Raw genomic sequence first — 21,556 nt, 5'->3', positions numbered from 1 at the left:
TGAATGGATTAGGGAAAGAAGAGGGACCCACCCAGGTATATAGGCAAGTCGATTTGTGTAGAAATACTTCAGGAAAATTGATAACCTGTAAATTAAATTATTTGAAAACTACGTAGCTCTGGATAGCTCCCTGGAAAGCTTTTGTGTAGGTCAGGAGTACACATGCATACCCCAATTTAAAGATGCCTGGTTAAATTATTTAAGATCAACTTCAGTAGGCAGTAATTCTGTACTGTTAGGTATCATCTAAGGTTCAATTTTTACTTTCTAAATGTCTTTCTTCACTCATTCATTTAACTTATTGAAAAACAGGCTCTTTTCTAGGTGTAGGAGAAAATACTAAGATATATTAAGTCAGAGGATTAGACATACGAGCAACTCTAATGCCATGTAAGTTAAATTTAAAATGCAGGACATACTTTATACTTATCTTTTTTTGAGGAGGGAACAAGTGTAATCCTTTTTTCTGGCTTTTTTCAGGCTTTTGTCTTCATCTTTGAATATTTCTAGTATGAAAATGACATGCCATGGTGTAGTGTTTTTGGCATTTATTCCACTTGGTGTTCTCTAAGCTTCCTGCATCTATGCTGTGATATCTGACATTAATTTTGGGAAATTCTCAGTCACTATTTTTTCAATTATTCTCTTCCTTTTGTTTTTTCTCCTCTTGATATTCCTGTTACATGTATGCTACATCTTTTGAGGTTAACCCACAGTCCTTGGATATTCTAATGTATTTTTTTTCAGTCTTTGTTCTTTTTCCCTTTCATTTTTTGAGGTTTCTATTGATCTGTCATCCTTTAGCTCAAGAGTTCTTGCCTAAGCGATATCCAGGCTACTAATAAGCCCATCAAAGGCATTTTTGACGTTTGTACAGTGTTCTTGATCTCTAGCATTTCTTACTACTTTTTTTCCTTAGGATTTCCATCTCTCTGCTTATATTGCCCATGTGTTTTTATATGCTGTCTTCTGTACTCATTAGAGCCCTTTGCATATTATTCATAGTTGTTTTAAATTCTTGGTCTGAAAATTCTAGGACTATTTTGTCATGTCTAGTTCTGATGCCTGATTTGTCTCTTCAAATTGTGTTGGCTTTTTTTTTTTGCCTTTGGTATACCTGGTAGTTTTTTCCTAGATGGCCAGACATGCATGATGTACTAGGTACAAGGAATTGCTGTAAATAGGCCTTTAATTGTGTGGTGGTGAGGTGTAGGGGAGAAGAAGGGCTCTATAGTTTTGTAACTAGATCTCAGTCTTTTAGTGAGACTAATACTCTATACTGTGAACTTCACTAGTGGTACTTAAGTTTTTTTTCCTCCTCCTCAGGTGGACTGGATTGCTAGAATGGACTGGAGTTGGGTATTGATCGACCTTCCTAAGTCAGTTAGGTTCTGATAATATCCCAGTATGTTAGGTTTTGATTAACTAGTTTTTCCTAAGAGCAGGGCTCTGGCAAGCATAAGGGGGGTTTTTCCTGTTCTTTCCTGTGGGAATCTGGTCAGGCTTAAGGAGGTCAATTTCATAATATTTTAGGAGTACTTCTATGACTGAATTCTCTTGGAGTTTTTAACTATCAAACTTAGGGGAAGCCCCGGTGGCTCAGCGGTTTAGCGCCTGCCTTCTGCCCAGGGTGTGATCCTGGAGTCCCAAGATCAAGTCCCACATCAGGCTCCCTGCATGTGTCTCTGCCTCTCTCTCTCTCTCTCTCTCTCTCTCTGTCATGAATAAATAAATAAAATCTTAAAAAAAAAAAACACAAAACTATCAAACTTAGCCTCCAGCAAATTTTTAAAGATTTATTTATTTATGGGGAGGGGCAGAGAGATAGAAACCCAAGCAGGCTGCACACCCAGTGAATGGAGCCCAACACGGGAGTTGATCTCAACAACCCTGAGATCATGACCTGAACTGAAATCAAGAGTTGGGCATTCAACCAACTGAGCCACCCAGGCGCCCAGCAATTTTTTGACTGTAGTTCAGATTTATCTAACTTGACACTAGTTCCTGTTGGAGTTTCCACTCCTGAGGTGCTCTGGTAAGCTGAGATTCCCTGTGTTCTGTCTTTCCAGTCTTAAGGGCACTGGTTTGTCTTGTGTTCTCCCCTTGCTTATAGACCCAAGAAGAGTTGTTGATTTTTTTTAGCCTCTACAGTTTTTAAACTTGTTAGGCCAAAGTGGTCACTAACATGTGGAACTAGAAACTAGAAGTCTAACCTTTTTCTTGTTTAAAAAAAAATAATAAAAAATAAAAATAAAAAAAAAAATAAACTTGGGGTGCCTGGGTGGCCCAGTTGGTTAGGAATCTGGTTCTTGGTTCCTATTCAGGTCTTGATCTTCGGTCCTCATACTGCCCGGGGCCTCTGTGCTCCTCGCAGGATCTGTTTGTCTTTCTCTCCCCCTCTGATCCTCTCTACCCCCATCCCACACATGCTCGCTCGCTTGCTCTCTCTCTCTCAAGTAAATCTTCAGGGAAAAAAAAAAGATAAACTTATTAAATCTTTCAATGTAGAATGCTTTGGAATTTTTCATCTTTTTTGCATATTCCCTTTGTGGGTAGTCACTTCTTGGGGGGGGGGGCGCTGTGTTTTAAAAAGCTTTTGAGACTTCATTGAACCCCTGCAAAAAGTGATGTGCCGTAACATGTGAAGATGTAGAAAGTCAGCATGAAAGTGTCAGATATTTGCAGTCTCTAAAAGCACATTCTGAATATTGTATTGCTATTTCTTCTTTGGATATTGAAGCTGTGAGCTTTCAAAATCTGCCTGTAACTAAGTCTTTTATCAGATTTATTTTCTGTTTCTCTCAAGTTATCTTGTTCAAACTAATGCTAACTTCTCGTTTGTACATTCTTGCCACAAAAGAGAGAGCCTGTTTTGTGCAGGAAACATTTCTGTTTTGTTTGGTGTCTCTTATTCAGATGTATAATTGAGGTGTTATAATTGTGGATTGGGCCAGGTAGACCTAGGTAGATCTTTTTCTGTTGTACTGCAAGGATCATCAGGCAATAGTCCTCTAGGAAGCACATTCCTGTTGCTGGAAAACATCTTTAAGATTACTTTTTCTGACCTCATTTCTCATCTTCACTGGCTACATCACTTTCTGTCCTTTCAGGTTATAATTATTCCAGGTGAACCCATTCTTGTTTCCTCTGGCCATATATTAGTAGTATTTATACATAGATAATTCATGTATAAATACTATTATTAAAATCACAGTTCATTCTCATCTGAAAACAGAAGCTAAATGTATTTTATTTTACATTCTTGGCTTGGTCAGGGAGGAGCTACAGATGGAAATGCAGCTTTTCACCAAATGAGAGTAGAAGAAAGATTATATATGATTTTGGTGAAAGTAGAATTTAGATTAAATGACACAGTATATTGACCTAAAGCAAGAGGAATTAATTCTCGAAAGCTTATCTGTTCAGTAACAGCCAAGAGTAGAAATTTGAGCTTCCGTTCAGACCGATTGATTATGGCCTGTAGGTCATGTATTATGTATATGCCTTCTCTGTGTGAATTATGTCTTGAAGCAAAAAAAAAAAAAAAAAGGAATTTTTAATTCTTAGATCCCCATTGACTCTGTTTGGCCAGGTCACAGGAGAGATCTACCTTGGTGATACGTTCTTAAAAATTGAGATAGTGGTTTGATGATCATCAAGATCATATCCTTTTTTTTGGTCTCAGGGATTACCTGCTACATTATTTGGTAAGATAGCATCCATATGGTAGCAGTTAAGAATCCAGACACCAGAGAATATATGATTGTAATACAGATATAAACAGAGAGATTGGAAAACTTTTCAAGGCCATGGAGATCCTAGCTTTCCCAAATACTAGGAAAAACTGCAACTAACTTGTGAATTGCTTTCTGAATTTTATTGCCACGGGAATACAGATCTCTAAATCAGATATAATTTGGTTAAAAACAAGATATAATTCGGTTATGTGCAGGAGAACTGGTATCTCTAGAAATGAGCCCTCAGCAGAAGGCTTTTTTTATTTGACGGACGGTTCCCATTAATTTTCTGGGGAAGCTTGCTGGAGAGAGAAGAAAGGATTATTTGGTTTGTAGTGGGCCTCAGGTTAACCACTACAGATTTTGAGACATGGGATTAGGATTTGGAATTCTTAGAAATTCCTTGAGTAATTTTAGTTCTCTAAGAGATTCATTATGTCGTAGTAGGATTTATGGTAGAAATAATGGCACATGTATTTACCAGGAAGCACAAAAGCCTCAAGGAATTTTTGCTTGTTTTGGAGTCCACTTGTTCTGATAAGCAAAAGATAGACTCAGTGGTCAGCCTTGAAATTGGTTTTTTTTTTTGTTTTTTTTTTAAGTCACACAACTGGCTCATTTGAAAAATTTGATCATATTTATTTCAAATAAATATGGGCAAGGGAGCAACTTCATGTGGAACGTGGCTTTAGTTAAAGGAAGAAATAGGGTAAGTAGATTTTTAGAGGGGGCTAGAATAGAGGTTAAATTTCAGTGAAGTGCTTTTTTTTACTACTCAAAGCAAAGTTGAGCTAATTGATGATTGCATGAGTTCTTGATAGCAGATTTATTTAAATGATACTTGGCTGGAAATGGGAAATTTACCTTCCTGGATATATATAGGTCACGTCCTTCATTGCCAGTGTGGAATATATGACTTACTTAAATATGCTGGTTGTGTCTTCCAGCAAGTGTGGAATTTTTCTATCTACTGAACCACTCTTCCTCAGTGGCCTATAAATAACTGGACCTCAGTATTTGTAGCAACTCCAATCCATACCTTCCTTCTATGTTATCCATCTCAGTAAAGGGATAGTTGGCTTTCCCGAAGTCATATTGGACCCTCCTCTCTCATATCAGTGTCAAATGTATCATTAGGTCTATCTGTGTAATACTCTCTGCATATTCAGCTGCCTTGGTTCAGATAGTTAACTCATTTGGGTTTTTGTTAACAGCCTCCTCACTTGTCTACTGCTTTTTTGTTCTTCTACGTTCACTGCTGCTTGAGTTTCTGTGAAACTCTTTGATCACGTCACTTTCTTGTTTAAAACTTCCAGTAACTCCCAATTATGGTTTTCATGCCTATCTTCATACATGCTGTTCTACTTTTTCTGGAACCCTTTTTTATATTCCCATCCTGGTGTAGAAATCTCTGTTTTTTTTTTAAAGCTTATTCCATCTCTGCTGAAGCCTTTCCTGACTTCTCAAATTCCCTTATCCTCTTCTGTAATTCCATATTGTTTTTTCTATACTGCTGCTTAGAATTTATCTTGTCAAATTTTAGTTTACTTATTTTGTTTTCTAAAGATTTTATTTATTTATTCATGAGAGACACACAGAGAGAGGCAGAGATACAGGCAGAGGGAGAAGCACGCTCCATGTGGGGAGCCTGATATGGGACTCCATCCCGGGTCCCCAGGATCACACCCTGGGCCGAAGGTGGCGCTAAACCATTGGGCTACCGGGGCTGCCCTGTGGTTTACTTATTTACGTGCATTTCCTTCTTTTTAGACTATGTATTCTGAAGCAAGGACTTAGAGCAGTTCTGCTTGGCTAATAATAGATACCTACTAAATATTTTAATGCCTGGAGCCCCTTTTTTTCCTTTGCCAGAGAGGAGTTTTCTAAGACCATCTTACATGTATCGTAGATCCCATTCACCTACTCAGAGACAAGCACAGAAGTTGGCCTTAACGTTGTTAAATTTATTCCTAACTAGAGGGTAGAGACAGAACTAATTAATATCAGGGTGATGAGGAGACCTTGAAATCACATCAGACAGTGAACAGTAGGAGGGACTAGAATATTTACCCAAAAGGAAAGAAAAATCAGGTGGGGTATGATAACAGTACCCAAATATTTGAAAGGCTGTCATGTAGAAAAATTATGAGTTTTAATCGAGTGTGCCTTGAGGGGCTGTAGGATGAATAGGTAGCAGTTTTGGGTTCAGCATTAGGAAGAACTTTCTGAACATTATACGGTGACTTAGTATATCAAGCAGGGGAGTTTTCATGAGTGGAGCTGTGAAAAAGTAGAGGCAAAATGACCAGGAGTTTAAAGTACTATAAGGTAGATTTTATTATCTCTGGCAAGAATTGACCATACTGGAAAGTCTTAAATTTTCCTGATTTAGTTCTGATTTCATGACCATGAATTTTAGAAACATTTATTGTTTAGGATTAAGACAGTTTTCTGTACATTCAGTAATAATTTTAGCTCTTTCTCTGTGCCACCTGTTGGGCATTCAAAGATCAGTGATAGTCTCTTGCACTCAAATAGCTTGTACTTATAAAAAGATTCTTGTGCTTTTCTTTTAGTTTTTGAGGAGCCAGTATATCATTTCTATTTTGATGATTCTCAGGATTCATGATTCCAAAAAATCAGTTTTGAGATTTACTTTCCTTCCAGATACTAAAATTGTTTTTCTTTCCTTTTTTATTCTTAGCAATGTCTCAGGCTGTGCAGACAAACGGAACTCAACCATTAAGCAAAACATGGGAACTCAGTTTATATGAATTACAACGAACACCTCAGGTAATGTAGACTAAGATAAACTCGGAGGAATATGACACATGTGGAAACTGGGATACATTTTTAGGAAATGAAAACTTGAAAGAACATAATAGTAATAATTTGTATACAGGCAGTCTTGTGTATGTTTGGTTTCTTCATTCGTTGATTCAACAAATAATTTGCATACTGTATACCAAGTCCTACACGCTAGACACTAGGTGAAGTAAATAGATGTGGTATAAATTTACAGAGTTTATAAATATTAAATGAGTTAATATCCAAAGAATTACACATTTGAGAAGTTGTGTAAAGGGGGTAAGTCCTCAGTGCTGTAATAAATAATAATGGGAGGGGGCAATAGAGTACATTAAGAAGGTGAAGATGAGAAAGACTGTGGGAGGAGCAGGTTTGAAGGAGATAAACATGCTTAAAACTGAACTCAATTTGAGATACCTGTAAGTCAGGCAGGCAGAGATACTAACCTAGGGGTCTGGACTAAATGTAAAATTTGGGGGGTTGTCAGCACATTTTAAGCAATGAGAGTAGAATAAGATCACCTGGACAGAGATGAGCAGAGGGGCCCAGAACTTCATCCAGAGGAGCTTCAAAGTTTAGAAAGAAAGTAATGGAAAAGAAGCTGCAGAGAAGACTGAGAAGGAACAGCCAAAGAAAAATAGGCGATAGAGAGAGAGGATCAAAATCTATGAGGTGTTGTGTTAAGAGGGGATAGTTACTGTTTTCAGGACTACTGAGAGGAGAAGTAAGATGAGGATTACAAAAGTGTATGTTGTATGTGGCAGTGTGTGCTTATACTTCCTTACCTTGACAGGAGAAAATTCACTTGAATAGATTGTGTTATGTTGAAGGAAGAAAAAGTGAAAATGTGTAGGCAGTTTTTCAGAGAAGTTTGGTTCTGCAGAGAAGCAGAGAAATGGAGTAAAAACTGGAAGGGAACATGGAATTGGGAAGTTTTAAATTTTGTTTTTATGATGGGAGATAGAGGGCCACCAAGGACACCCCCGTGCCTCACATGGCTCTGAGATGTGCTGTTCACCTTTCATTATTCAGCAACCCCATGCAGATCTTACTCTAGGCTGATTTAGTGGAGTGCCAGAGATTGGTGAAACCTGAGAGCAAATAATAATCAGAAGGATATACTTGAAAAGGTAGGAAGGAATGTACTTTTGAAAGGAAGAGGCATATTTTCTCCTTGTAGCAAGAAAGATGATTTATAAAGATGTCATAGAAAATCAGAGAGCTCTCTCAATGAAATTGAGGTAATCTTTGGAATGTTCAGATGAAGGAAGTTATGCAGATAGAAGAAAAGGTGTAAAATAGTATAGAAAAAACAAGCTTGTTACAGGAGAAACTAATTCCTGAGCAGTGTTGAATGCTCATTTGAAACTAGTGAAATTTTTAGTGATACCAGTTGGGTTGTATATTCCCCCCTTTTTTCTTCCACAGAGCTATACACACTTGCACGGGTACATACATGGAGAACTTAGACGGTTGCCTTTATCCTGGGCTGGGATATTTCTAGGCATGTTCTAAAGAGGAAGAGGACAGACTTGGTTACTAGCTGAGTCATCATCATACTCTGAGTGATAGATTCCTCATCTGTAAAATGGAGGCTGTAATTCCTAAATCAAAAGTTTGTGTGTGTATTGAATTAAGTAAAAGAAAATACTGAAGGTGCTTTCTCTAGAGAGGTTGAAATACCATAAGACACTCAAAAATAGTGGTAGTTATTGTAAATTTAAATATATTTTACTTGAGTTCTTCAAGGACATTATCTATCTATCTTTGTGTCTTTCCTTGTAGGGTCCTTATTCTTTGACCCTGTAGAGGAAACACAACTATGGAGATCCAGTGGAAATAGGAAGTGTCAGTAATATATGGGAAGCCTTTTATTTTTGTCTCACCTTTCTCTTCAGTAGCTACCTACTAGATCTCTTTCCTCAACCCATAAGAGCCAGCATTGATGTTTAGAGCTAGTATGTGCCACCTTGTGGGAAGGGTGGGTAGTGGTGAAGAAAGTAGGAGTCACTAATCTCTCTTCAGCTGACAGATGTGCTGGCATTCTACATTGGAACTCTAAATGCATTTTTGCACTGAAACATTTTTACAGTGACAGTAATACCAGTACTAGTACTATGGTTTAAATTAGTTTGTAGGTTAACTTGAGAACCTGGCCACTTTGTATAAAACTGCTTCTGTGGATCCAATAGCAGATCATCACTATTACAAGTAGTGATGTTAAAATGAAACCCTGTTAAATTGTATGTAAATTAGAAATACTTGAATGGGAATCTTAAAATATTTAAATAGATGGCATGAAATATATAGTTATCAAAATGGTAGAATTTGTGAAGATCGAAGAAATAAAGTTATTTAGCCTTAACTTCCTCAATTAAAAGGTAAGAAACAATGTTAAATTACTAGAGTCACATTAACATGGCTAGAACTAGGACCTAAGGCATCTGATTCCAAATTCAGTGTTGTTTTTTTTTTTTTTTATGCCAAGCTAATTTACCATTACTTAGCTTTTAAAAACATTAATATGTTATTTTTAGCATTAAAATAAGAGCATTGATATAATACAGTGATGGGGCTTAAGGGGGGTTGGGGAAGATTATAGAAAAACAAGGTCGGGTGTGAGTTGACAGTGGTGGTGATGGGTACATAGATGTTCATTTTTGTCATTTTCAGTACTTTTGTATGTTTGGACTTGTCCATAATAAAAAAAATAGGTAGCATTTAATTTTAAAGTGACTCTTCTATAGGAGGCAATAACGGATGGCTTGGAAATTGTGGTTTCACCTCGAAGTCTACACAGTGAATTAATGTGCCCAATTTGTTTGGATATGTTGAAAAACACCATGACTACAAAGGAGTGTTTGCATCGTTTTTGTGCAGACTGCATTATCACAGCCCTCAGAAGTGGGTATGTTGAAATGAGTTATACTAGGTACTTAATTATACCAGGATGGTACTGTATGAGTTTTGAGAAATATATTCTCTATAAGTGTTCATTTGAGAGCTGGAAAATTTTCTAAAGTCTTTTAATTATTGGAGAATCTTTGTTTTGAAATAGTTGATTTTATGCAGTTTTAAAGGTTTATAGCACGAATGCTTGTTTTGAGAAAATTACAAAGCATGAAGTCCTCCGTGGTTCTTCCACTTCTAAATTTTATAATACCTCTGTGTATGCTATTTTAATAATAGAATTGATAACAAATTAATATATATTAATGGATAAATTTTCCTTGTAGGGCATGGATATCAGGGAAATTTATATTGGCAAGAAATAGATTTTTATTTCTAAAATGATTATATATAAATTATTGGGAAGTATTCAAATTTTTGTTTGTTGGCAAATACTGTATAGTGTCTGAGGTTCTCAAAATCTTGCTTACCCTCAAATCAGGTTTTCAAGGAAATTCAGGTTAATCAGTTTAAATTTCTGTGACTTAGTAAAGGTATTGGAATAATGATAACTATCCAGAAGTTGGATATTTTTGTTGTTAGCCCAAAGATACATTGTTTACAGTTTCTTTCCCCTCTTTTTATTTAGCAATAAAGAATGTCCTACCTGTCGAAAAAAGCTAGTTTCTAAAAGATCACTAAGGCCAGACCCAAACTTTGATGCACTCATCAGCAAAATTTATCCAAGTCGTGATGAGTATGAAGCTCATCAGGAGAGAGTATTGGCTAGGATCAACAAGCACAATAATCAGCAAGCACTCAGTCACAGCATTGAGGAAGGACTGAAGATACAGGCCATGAACAGGTATGTGGGAAAGAAGGCCAGGGATGGTGGCCATTTTTCTGTATACTTTTTAAAAAAATACTCTTATTTATTTAACAGCCTTCACTTGGAAAGAAATAAAATGCAGTAACAAATAGTAGTTCTGCATGGTTACCTTTCCATGGAGGCATGATATATACCTCCAGGCATTAATAGGGTATTCTATTTAAAAATATTATTCTCTGTTGTACCCACTTCCCCCTTCACTTACCATTTCTTTTCTCCTCTTATTTCTATAGCAGAACTGCTTGAAAAAGTTTGTGCTCGTTGTCCCTCAGTTCTTCTCCAATTCTGTTTTGAACCCATATAAGTCAGGTGTTTATCCTCTCTCCTACCTCCATATCACTTTGTCAGATTTTCCAGTGACCTCCAAATTGCAAAATCTAATCGCTGATTCTCAGACCTCATTTTCCTATCTTACTCAGCAACATTTGACACAGTTATTTCTCTTTGAATGGTTTTCTTCACTTGGCTTTCAGGAGATGATATTCTTCTGGTTCCTTTCGTATGAATTAGCTATTCCTTAACTCATATTTAACATGTCCAATACTGAACTTTTTATTCTTACCCCCTACTTCTTTTTATTCTTGCTCATTTCAGTTGATGGCAACTTTGCCTTTGCTTTAGCCAAAAACTTTGGAAATTTTGAAAACTTTGAAACATTTCTCTTTTTTTTCACATTATATATTCCAATCTGAGAATAAATATACTTTTAACTTTTTCCATAATATATCCAGGTTGGTTTAGGCCACCACCATTTTTCTTTCATTTCAAGAATTGAAATAGCCTCCTAATTGGTCTTTCTACTTTCCATGCTTATCTTTACAAAGTCTGTTCTCAGTACAGCAGCCAGAGTGATTCTGTTAAATTGAAAGTCAGGTCATGGTTCTCCTTTGCTTTGGAGTCTCTTTTATCTATCTTCTCTTCATTTTCAGGTTAAAAGACCTTAATGATGGCTTCCAACACCCTGCATAAATTGGGCACTTTCTTACCTTCATTCTTGTTTCCTTTCCTAATATATTCAGGTCTCAATGAGAGGCATCATTTTCCAAAGTAGGGAATGCCAGTAAAGCTGCATCCCAGGCAAGTGTTTCTCACCTTGGCTGAACATCAGAATCATGAAAGTTTTAAAATTTTAGGTCCTCCAGTATCCTCCCAAACCAAGCAAATCGGAATCTTTGATTGAGGTCCAAGCATTGCTATTTTTAAGGTTCCAGAAGTGGTTCTGAAGATGTGTTACATTCTAACTATATTAAACTGACCTACAAACTAAACTCTGTTTAGCAAAGTAAAATAAAGTATTAAGTGTTGAATATATTTATTTTTAAAAAATCCTACGTTTCTAAGAGTTTGAGGGACTTCAGTGGTGTTCATTTTAGTTTTTGAGCAGGACAGAGAATCCCCTTTGCAAAATCTTTTATAGTCCTTTTGATTTTGCTTGAACATTTCTAGTGGTGGGAGTATCTGATAGAAGCTCCTTTTATTACAGCTTCCTTGCTGTTCTTCAGACTTCCCAGTGTGGTACTTAATATTCTCTACGGAACCCTCTTCCAGATAATCCACATATAACACTCTCACTTTCTTCAGAGGTCTAAGTTCCCATCTTCCACCTCAGAACTCCATAACTATCTTATCTCCCTTATTCGTTTTTCTCCACAGTACTACTTCTCTAACATGTAGAACAATAATATAAGCCCTTAGAGGGTAGAGACTGTCAGTATTATTGAGTCTTATAACTCCAGTGCTTAGAACCATGCTTGGCTTCGAGTAATAGAGTAATATTATATCTTGTATCAATACTAGATGTATCAAATCATTTGTATAAATACTATAAGTATTTTTGAGTGTATGAATTTTTTGAAATTCTTCCTTTATATTGAATTAAAATTAATTTCTTATGAGTATAATACTATCAAATCATTTGTGTAATACTACAAGTAAATATTTTTGGATGTGAATTCTTTTGAAATTCTTCCTTTATATTGAATTAATTTCTTACATGTAGCAGTCTTGATCTGTCTTTGTCAAAACTCTTTTTTTTTTTTTTTTTTAAAGATTTTATTTTCATGAGAGACACACAGAGAAAGAGAGAGGCAGAGACACAGGGAGAGGGAGGAGCAGGCTCCACACAGGGAGCCTGATGTGGGACTCGATCCCGAGACCCCCACATCTTGATGCTCAACTGCTGAGCCACCCAGGCGTCCCTGTCAAAATACTTATATTGGATTCTGTACTTATTTCAGATTTCACTTCTATTAGTTCTTTAAATAGTAGAGGCTAAATATTGGCATTCCTAATTACTGTTACTGTGCCTCATATGACATTCAAGTTTGGTGGTATATGTCTTAAGATGCTGCCTCTAGAATAGTATGTAGTATTACACATATGATTTGATAAGAAATTTGATTTGATTGCAAGTAAGCTATTAATCTCTGTTATAAACATTTTAAGAGTAATAGCTGAAATAAAGAAACCTAGCTCTGTCACCTCAGACTGGAAAGAAGTTTGGGTAAAAATAAATACATCAAGACGAGTAACTGTGTTAATTACTTTATTAGTTAAATGAAACAACATTGCTTTTGCCTTACCTGTAGATTTTAGGAAATACTTAAGGTCTTTGTATTTTCACTGTTGATTTGTTTTGTTTCATTATTTTGGCCTGTTATATATATGTATTTTAAATTGTGATTAAAAAAGATACAATGTAAAATTGACTATCTTAACCATTTTTAAGTATACAATTCAGTATTGTAAGTACGTTCACATTATTGTACAACCAATTTCCAGAACTTTTTTCATCTTATAAAACAGAAATTCTGTACCCATTAAACAGCTCATTTCCTCCTCATCTCCTGGCAACCACCATCCTACTTTCTGTTTTTATGAATTTGGCTACTTTAAATACCTCATATAAGTGGAATCGTGACTGGCTTATTTCACTTTTTAAGACTAAGTAGACTAAATAATATTTCATTGTATCTGTTCATATTTTTTTTTTTTTTTAAGATTTTATTTATTCATCAGAGACAGAGAGAGAGGCAGGGGCATAGGCAGAGAGAGAAGCAGTCTCCATGCAGGAAGCCTTATGTGGGACTTGATCCTCGGACACCAGGATCACGCCCTGGGCCGAAGGCAGATGCTCAACTGCTGAGCCACCCCAGTGTCCCCTGTTCATATCTTTTTTGATCATAGTTTTGTCATTTGATATATTAATGACACCTTTTTTTTTAATGATACCTTCTTAATTTTAAAATAATCTATAGATTTCTTAAGCAATATTTTGTGTATTTTTTGTTACCGTTCTTTTTTATGGGCTATGATTTCCTTGTACTGGTAGTAAACATGTAATAATGATACTGTGTTAGAAGTGTCAGTCATTTCTGCATATTTCTTTCATATACAGATAGAGAGGGGGCCAGTGTGGCAGAATGTATATCAATATCACATCCTAGCTCTAGTTCTGGCACTTACTAGCTTATAACCATGGGGCTTTGAACTTCAGTTTCTTTTGTTTTCTCAACTATAAAATGATGATAATGTTAACTCCTTTGATTGTTTTGATGAGTAAGTCAGATCTGGACACAAAGCACCTTGCCCAGTTACTGCTTTTTTTGTTTTGTTTTTGAGCTTGTTAGAATGCTTCTGTATCCACGCTCTAATGATTTAGATATCAGTCTCATTTTTCTCACTAGAATGATTTTATATTGCATTAGCAGACTTTGAGTGAGGTTGGCAGGGAGGGATTGCTTACTATTCCTCTTAAATCTTGTTTCCTCAAGAACTTCTAATCAAAGAGGCCCAGATATCTTCCCTCAGAACTTTTAAATTTTCATTTCTGAATCATGCCTTTCTTTAGATTTAAAATCTCATAACAAAAAAAGTTTATCAACATGTAAATAAAGGTTTGCCAGTAATTCCTGTAATCAACAAAGAAAATTATTAAATGAATATAAACATTTCTTTAAGTCATTCAAACATATGTGTATGAGTGTGGTTCTTTGGAACTTTCTGGGACGTGAGGGAAATAAATGTCATTATCCAACTTGGAGCAAATTCAATTATGAAGACTTTTTTAGAATTCTGAAGTTCAGTAAACATGGTTCAAAATCAATGCATTGAAAAGAGCCAAATGTAAATTTCATGCAACCTCTTAAATTTCCTTCACTAGATTACAGCGAGGCAAGAAACAACAAATCGAAAATGGTAGTGGAGCAGAAGATAATGGTGACAGTTCTCACTGTAGTAATGCTTCCACGCACAGTAATCAGGAAGCAGGACCTAGTAACAAACGGACCAAAACATCTGATGATTCCGGGCTTGAGCTTGATAATAACAATGCAACAGTGGCAATTGATCCAGTAATGGATGGTGCTAGTGAAATTGAATTAGTATTCAGGCCTCATCCTACACTAATGGAAAAAGATGATAGTGCACAGACAAGGTAAGTGTGTAGGTTAGTTTCAGATGATCTGAATTCACAATACTTAATTTGGAGTTAAAAGGCAATTTTGTGTAAGAAATAAGGGCAATATTTGTCATGCCAGTGATTGCCAGGGTTCTGTTGGATGTTCCAGCTGCCTAGACTGTAGATTTTCCTTCTTTGTCATGTGCTCCCTACCCACATTAGTGTGTATAAAAGAAATGACTCTCCTAGATAGAGGAGGATGAAGAGTCATATGAATTTAACTTGTTCAGTGGCTGACTGAATGGTATACTATGCTTTGAAAAAATTTCAAGGTTAGTGTTTCTCAGCTCTGTCTTTAAAAACCAGAAAATGGATCAATTCTTAGAAATTTGCTCGTATTTTTTACTATTCCCTTTGCTGCTGTAGATGGCAGAATTTTGCTTGTTGGAGTTGAGAATGCCCCGTCCCCCCCTCGCCCTCTCAGTACTCCTTGTGTGTGTTTGACTTTTGTCATTTTATATCATATTTATGGGTGGTAAGGTAGACATGTCCTTAGACAGATGGTGTGTACTTTCCCCTCTTCTGTACCTTTCAATAAAAAATGTTTAGGTAATAGAGGAATAAATTTTTGATACTATTTTGTCAATAATTGAGACATTTACATTTTATTTAGCTTGTTAAAAATGTAATAGTTCTATAATTTGAGTGTTTTTATCAGTAATATAGAAATTAAATTATTAATGATTTATTTTTCCAGGTACATAAAGACTTCAGGTAATGCCACTGTTGATCACTTATCCAAGTATCTGGCTGTGAGGTTAGCTTTGGAAGAACTTCGAAGCAAAGGAGAATCAAACCAGATGAACCTTGATACAGCCAGTGAGAAGCAGTATACCATTTACATAGCAACAGCCAGTGGGCAGTTCACTGTGAGTATTCAAAAGAATAGGCTGTTGAAACTGGGAGCATAGTCACTATCTGAGACTAGCAGGTGTTTTTTTGGGGGGGGGGCTAATGAAAATGGTTCAGGACCTTGAGACCCTGACAGAATGAGAAATTGCAAAGGGGTAGTTACCTTTTTTGATATCAAAAAAACAATCTTGTGGTTGTCCTTTTATGAATAGTATAAGTGACAAGAAATTTTATCCTAAGGTTTAAAAAAAATGGACTTTGATGTTTGTTTCATCTCTCTATTGTGCTTTGAGCATTTTTTTAATTCTTTCTTTTTTTGTTTTAGGTATTAAATGGCTCTTTTTCTTTGGAATTGGTCAGTGAGAAATACTGGAAAGTGAACAAACCCATGGAACTTTATTATGCACCCACAAAGGAGCACAAATGAGCTTTTACTAAAACCAAGTCTGAGAATGAACTTTTTTTATAGCCTATTTCTTTAATATTAAAGATGTAATGTCTTTACTTTTATGGACAGAATCTTGGATATGTTGTTCAGTTTTCTTTCTGAGCCAGACTCGTTTACACTATTAGAATCTTTTCCCCTTAATTTAAGATTTCCTTTTCGAAAGGGACTGCAATTATTCACGATTTTTCTTTCCTTTTAAAAGTATATCTAAGTTGTATGTTTTCACGAAGTATGGTTCCATTTGGAGCACCCTTTTGACCCAGGAATTTTTCATAGTTCTGTATTCTTAAGTGAAGATTCAGTTGGCTATCTTTTCCCTCCCCTCAAAAGTTTTTTAGGCCTACAGAATGTTAATATGTATTTTGACTTTTTTTCCTGGAGTCTTGTATATTTATAGTTTTCTATATAAGCTGTAGTATCTTCATGAAGACCAAGGCTCAAATTTACTGTGCTTAAAAAACAATTCTCATAGGATTATTATTTTCATGGTATTTTCTTCCATAATATCTCATTTTTTAAAAAAGGTTCTTTATGAACTTAGTGTCCATTGTCATGCAATGTTATTTTTTTTTCCATTTTTTCCCTCTAATTTTGGAATTTCTGATCCTGGGAAAGAGAAACAAAATGTCAAGTTCTTTGAGAACTTGGTTCATTTACAGATTTCACTGAAGAAAGAAAAATTAAATTGGTCTTATGTAGTCTTCAAGTGTGTATTTAAAGAGGTCTTTTTTGTATTAGCTTTACTGCCACTTCAGTTCCTTTTTTATGTGTATTTGATTTTTTTTCTATTAAAGTACCAGAGATATGGAGATATTTTGCACTTTAGCCTTGATGAAAGTACAAGATATGTTCAAAGCTTCCCTAATTCTTTTCTTATTGATAGCCAAGTAAGTTTCAAGAATAGCATGGCACATACACTGGCACATAAAATTGGGGGAAAAAAAAAAGTTTGTTAGGATAAGTGTGTTCAGCATTTTGGGTGGCCCTGTCAGTTTATAAATTTGGTGCTCTGCTAATCACACTCTAGAGAAGCAAGTTAATGGAGCTTCAGCCCTGCCCTAGTGAAAGATTATTCTGTAGAAGAATAGCAAGTAGGGTAAAGTCATTCTACTCTTCTTAATTTAATTTTATAATGAGGAACAGTGTTGGGCTTTTGGAGTCAAGGTTTTTTGAAAACAGATTAGAAATAAGATTGACTTGTGTGTTACTTTTCATCATTGTCCTGATTCCAAGTATGTTCCAAGTTTATAATTATTAGAGTATTTACAAAGACTTGATTGCATTGAGAAATTAACTCCAAAGGGTTTTTTTTGCTAGGGGTGAGTAGTCCTCCAGTACCATTTTAACTAAATAACCTGTGTAGTAGACATTGTAAATATTTCTGTCATTTTTGACAGATTGGGGCCAGCTTGGTGTTTTAAATCTTCAGCCCAGTATGAAAACTTAAAGGCTCATTAAATTTTTTACCATTTTATTGAAAATATTTAAAATCTGTTTTTACAGTTTTATCAGTCATCTGTGTCATGAAATTTGAAGACCACCAAAAATCAAGGGAAATTTTGTATTCAATTCCTTTTCTGGTGTAATGTTAAGTTGTATAGATTATTAATGCATGTCCACTAAATATAACCCTGGTTTTGTGATATAACTGCTTAGATTTTATTGGTGATATTAGATTAGTGGTTGCATTAAATAACTAAATTCCCATTGTGATTAATTGAAATTTTGTCTTGAAGCAGAAAATTATTTGTGAATATAAGCTTTGTGCTTAGAGAATGTATGTGTTTCTGTCAGTATGGGAGGATGTAAACTTTCTGCATCATTAGCAAATTCATTAGATATATAATTCTTTGCAAAGTAGAATAGGTATTTGGTAGAGCATTGAGTGTGTGGGGGGTGTGTGTGTGTGTGTGTGCCCACAAATATGTGTTTGGTGGGTGGGTACTGTTTACCATTACTTCCAATCAAGGTTTTGTAAAGTATTCTCTAAATAACTTCTGTACCCACCTTTTCAATTGAAGAACAAAAGGCTCACCAAATGAGGTAAGGGCCTTTTGGATACACTATCATTTTAAAATGCATTATGATAAAATATACATAACCAAATTTACCATTTGAACCATTTTTACATGTACAAATCAATGGCATTAAGTACATTCACAGTGTTATGTACATCACCACTATCTAGTTCCAAAACTTTAAATTTATCATCCCAAACACAAACTCTGGATTCATTAAACAGTAACTCTCCCTGCCTTTTATCTGCCAACCCATTTGTAACCTTTATTCTTCTTTCTCTCTTTGAAGTTGATTTAGGCACCTTTTGTAGGTGGAGTCATGTATTATTTTTCCTTTGTGTTTGTCTTATTTCATTAAGCATAATGCTTTTAAGGTTCATTCATGTTGTATGTTTATATCACATTTTGTTTATCCACTTACCTTTGGATGGACACTTTTTGCTATTGTGAATAATGCTACTATGAACATTTTTGTACAAGTAACTGTTTGAGTCCCTGTTTTAAATCTTTAGAGTATATACCTAGAAGCAAAGTTGCTGGAATATAGGGTAATTCTATGTTTCATTTTTTGAGGAACCCCAAATAATTTTCCACAGGGGCTGTACCATTTTATATTCTCATCAGCAATGTACTAGGATTCTAATTTCTCCACATTTTCACCAACACTTGTTATTGTAGTTTTGTTTTTAATAGTTATCCTAATGAGTGTAAAGTGTTAATTCATTGTAGTTTTGATTTACATTTCCCTGATGGCTTGTGATACTAACTAAAACATCTTTTCATATGCTTGTTGGCTATTTGTATATCTTCTGTGGAAAAATGTCTATTCAAGTCTTACTTTTAATTCAATGGTTTGTTGAGTTGTAGGAATTTTTAATCTGTTATCAGATACATAATTTACAAATATTTTGTCCCTGTTTACTCTCTTGACAGTGTCCTTTGATGCACAAAATTTTTAATTTGATGAAATCTAGTTTGCCTCTGTTGTTGTCATTGTGGCCTATGATTTTGGTGTCATATCCAAGAAAATATTACAAATCCAGTGTTAGGAAAATCTTCCTATATGCTTTCTTCTAAGAGTTTAATTTATAGTTTTAGCTCTTACATTTAGGTCTTTAATCCTTTTTGAGTTTTGTGCCTGGTGAAAGGAAAGGATTGAACTTTGTTGTTTGTTTTTGGATATCTAGTTTCCTCAGCACCATTTGTTGAAAAGACTGCTCTTTCTCCATTGCATTGTGTTCGTGGTCTTTCTTGAAATTAATTGAGACCATATTATGTGAGGGTTTATTTCTGGGTTCTGTAGTCCATTGGTGTGTGTGTGTGTACACACACACACACACACATATACATACACCACACATATATATATGACTGTCCCTTTGCCACTACTGTTTTTTTTTAATGCCAGTACTGTTTTAATTACTGTAACTTTGTTGTAAGTTTTACATTATAATCTTAAATCCTTTGAACCCTGTGAAGAAGACCACATTTCCTTCATACAGTTTAGGAAATTGAGGTTCAGAATTCTGATTTGGATAACTAAACATGAAATAATTGAAATGCTAGATGAGAAAAGGTGTCGTTTTAGAATACCCTCACATTTCTACTTAGGAATACTTGCTCTTCCAAAAATAAAATAGAAGCATAGTTATAAGGAAGAAATATTTGTGTGCAGTTGTTGTCACTATACAAATTACCTCCTTGAGAGGTCCTTCCTGGAGTAAGGACTCTGAAAATCTTTTCTTCCAAAGAAGAGTTGAGAGCACTGAAAAAGTTATCAAAATCCGGTTTTTCAGAACTCTGAAACTGAACTAACATCTTTCAATAATCTAAACATTTATCATTAATAAAAAACTAATATAGGGATTCCCTGGGTGGCGCAGCAGTTTGGCGCCTGCCTTTGGCCCAGGGCGCGATCCTGGAGACCTGGGATCGAATCCCACATCGGTCTCCCGGTGCATGGAGCCTGCTTCTCCCTCTGCCTATGTCTCTGCCTCTCTCTCTTTCTCTCTCTGTGACTATCCTAAATAAAAATTAAAAATAAAAAAAAATAAAAAACTAATATAAATTCCATAGCATTATAGATTACCCTCCCGCCACCCCCTAATTCCTGGGTAGCCTTGAAAAAAGAATAGCCTTGCTACTGTGGTAGTAGTGAAAAACAGCAGCCTTGCAACACTGGAAGGGGCTTAAAGCTCCCTAAAAAGCTCATCCCAGAGAATTGTCACTGTTTGACCTCTCTGGTCCTTCACTGAATAACTCTGTTCCCAGAACTTACCTTTACTTGATCTGACTCTGCCCAGTGTGTGTATAGAACCTCATCTACAGTCTGTCAAAAACAGCTTCAGTTATTTAACAAAGCAGTTTCTTTTAGACAATGATACTAATTGGTACCAAAAAGAAGAAATAAAAGGCCAGGAAATGAAAACTGAGGAATGACATGTCCTTAGAGGACTTTGAAAAGCTTCAGCACATTCCTGTGAATATAGAAGGCCACATGCATGTGGCAAGGTTGTATGCATTCCCAAGGGGGAAAAAAAGGAAGTCACTAATAGTACCTGTAGCACCTCTGCAAGCAGGAAGTGAAGGCTAATGTGGAGTTGAAAAAAAAAATAAAAAAACCCTGCATGTTGCGGCATTGAAGGCCTACCCCAACATATTTACAGAGCACTTCAACAGGGGGAGAGAGTTATGTCATGATTTCAAGGCATTTAAGGAAATTTCTGTTTAGTTACTAACTGACGTTTAAGTTAATGAAGCAGAATATAGTGGTCACACACAGCAAAGAATGCAGACTTCACAGAATTAGTCCAGAAAGGTCACTCAGCAAACTGCAAACACCGTAGACTTTGAGGAGGTAAAAGGATTCTGTTGTCCAGAGTTGCCTATATTATTTTAAATTTTGTTTTCAACAAAAATTTATAATACTAGGGAAGAAACAGGAAAGTGTGAGGATACTCCGATGTCGCACTTAGCTAAAAGAAAAACTAAGCTTCTAAAAATGTGTCCAAAGTGAAAGAAACCATATCTTAAAAACTAATGAGAACAGTTTTTCACCAAATAGAGAATAGAATTAAAGAGATAGAAATTATGATAAAAGAACCATACAGAAATTCTGGATTGAAAAAGTACAGTAGGATAAATTCATTTAAAAAATCTTGGAGTGCCTGGCTGGCTTAGTAGAGCATGTGATTCTGGATCTTGGGTTTGTGGGGTTCAAGGCCCACATTGTGTATAGAGCTTCCTTTAAAAATTAAAAATAAAGGGGCTCAACAGATTTGAATGGGTAGAAAATTCAACAACTGTGAATACAGTCCAGTTGAGAGTATCCTACCAAAGAAAAAGAAATGAAGGAAAAATGGCTGCGGAGACCTGTGGGACACCATTAAGTGTATTTAACTTGCATAATGGGAGTCCTAGTAGGAGAGGAAGAAAAGGGGCTCAGAGTATTTTAAA

General features: G+C 35.6%; 1 protein-coding gene across 6 annotated transcripts in view; it reads left to right on the top strand.

Annotated features, from left to right (window-relative positions):
• Positions 1 to 18,887, top strand: part of RNF2 (ring finger protein 2) — a 49,577-nt gene extending 30,690 nt beyond the window's left edge. For all 6 annotated transcript variants that reach the window (XM_077901946.1, XM_077901942.1, XM_077901945.1 and 3 more), the window contains 6 exons: positions 6,442 to 6,530; positions 9,293 to 9,453; positions 10,084 to 10,299; positions 14,486 to 14,758; positions 15,480 to 15,651; positions 15,960 to 18,887. In XM_077901946.1, the coding sequence (XP_077758072.1) occupies positions 6,444 to 6,530; positions 9,293 to 9,453; positions 10,084 to 10,299; positions 14,486 to 14,758; positions 15,480 to 15,651; positions 15,960 to 16,061 (1,011 nt within the window). In that variant the 5' untranslated portion in view covers positions 6,442 to 6,443 and the 3' untranslated portion in view covers positions 16,062 to 18,887. The remainder of the gene's footprint in view (positions 1 to 6,441; positions 6,531 to 9,292; positions 9,454 to 10,083; positions 10,300 to 14,485; positions 14,759 to 15,479; positions 15,652 to 15,959) is intronic.
• The last annotated feature ends 2,669 nt before the right edge of the window (positions 18,888 to 21,556 follow it).

Source organism: Canis aureus, chromosome 6, assembly GCF_053574225.1.
Source record: "Canis aureus isolate CA01 chromosome 6, VMU_Caureus_v.1.0, whole genome shotgun sequence".
Taxonomy (NCBI): Eukaryota; Metazoa; Chordata; class Mammalia; order Carnivora; family Canidae; genus Canis; species Canis aureus.
This window is presented reverse-complemented; position numbering and strand designations above follow the sequence as displayed.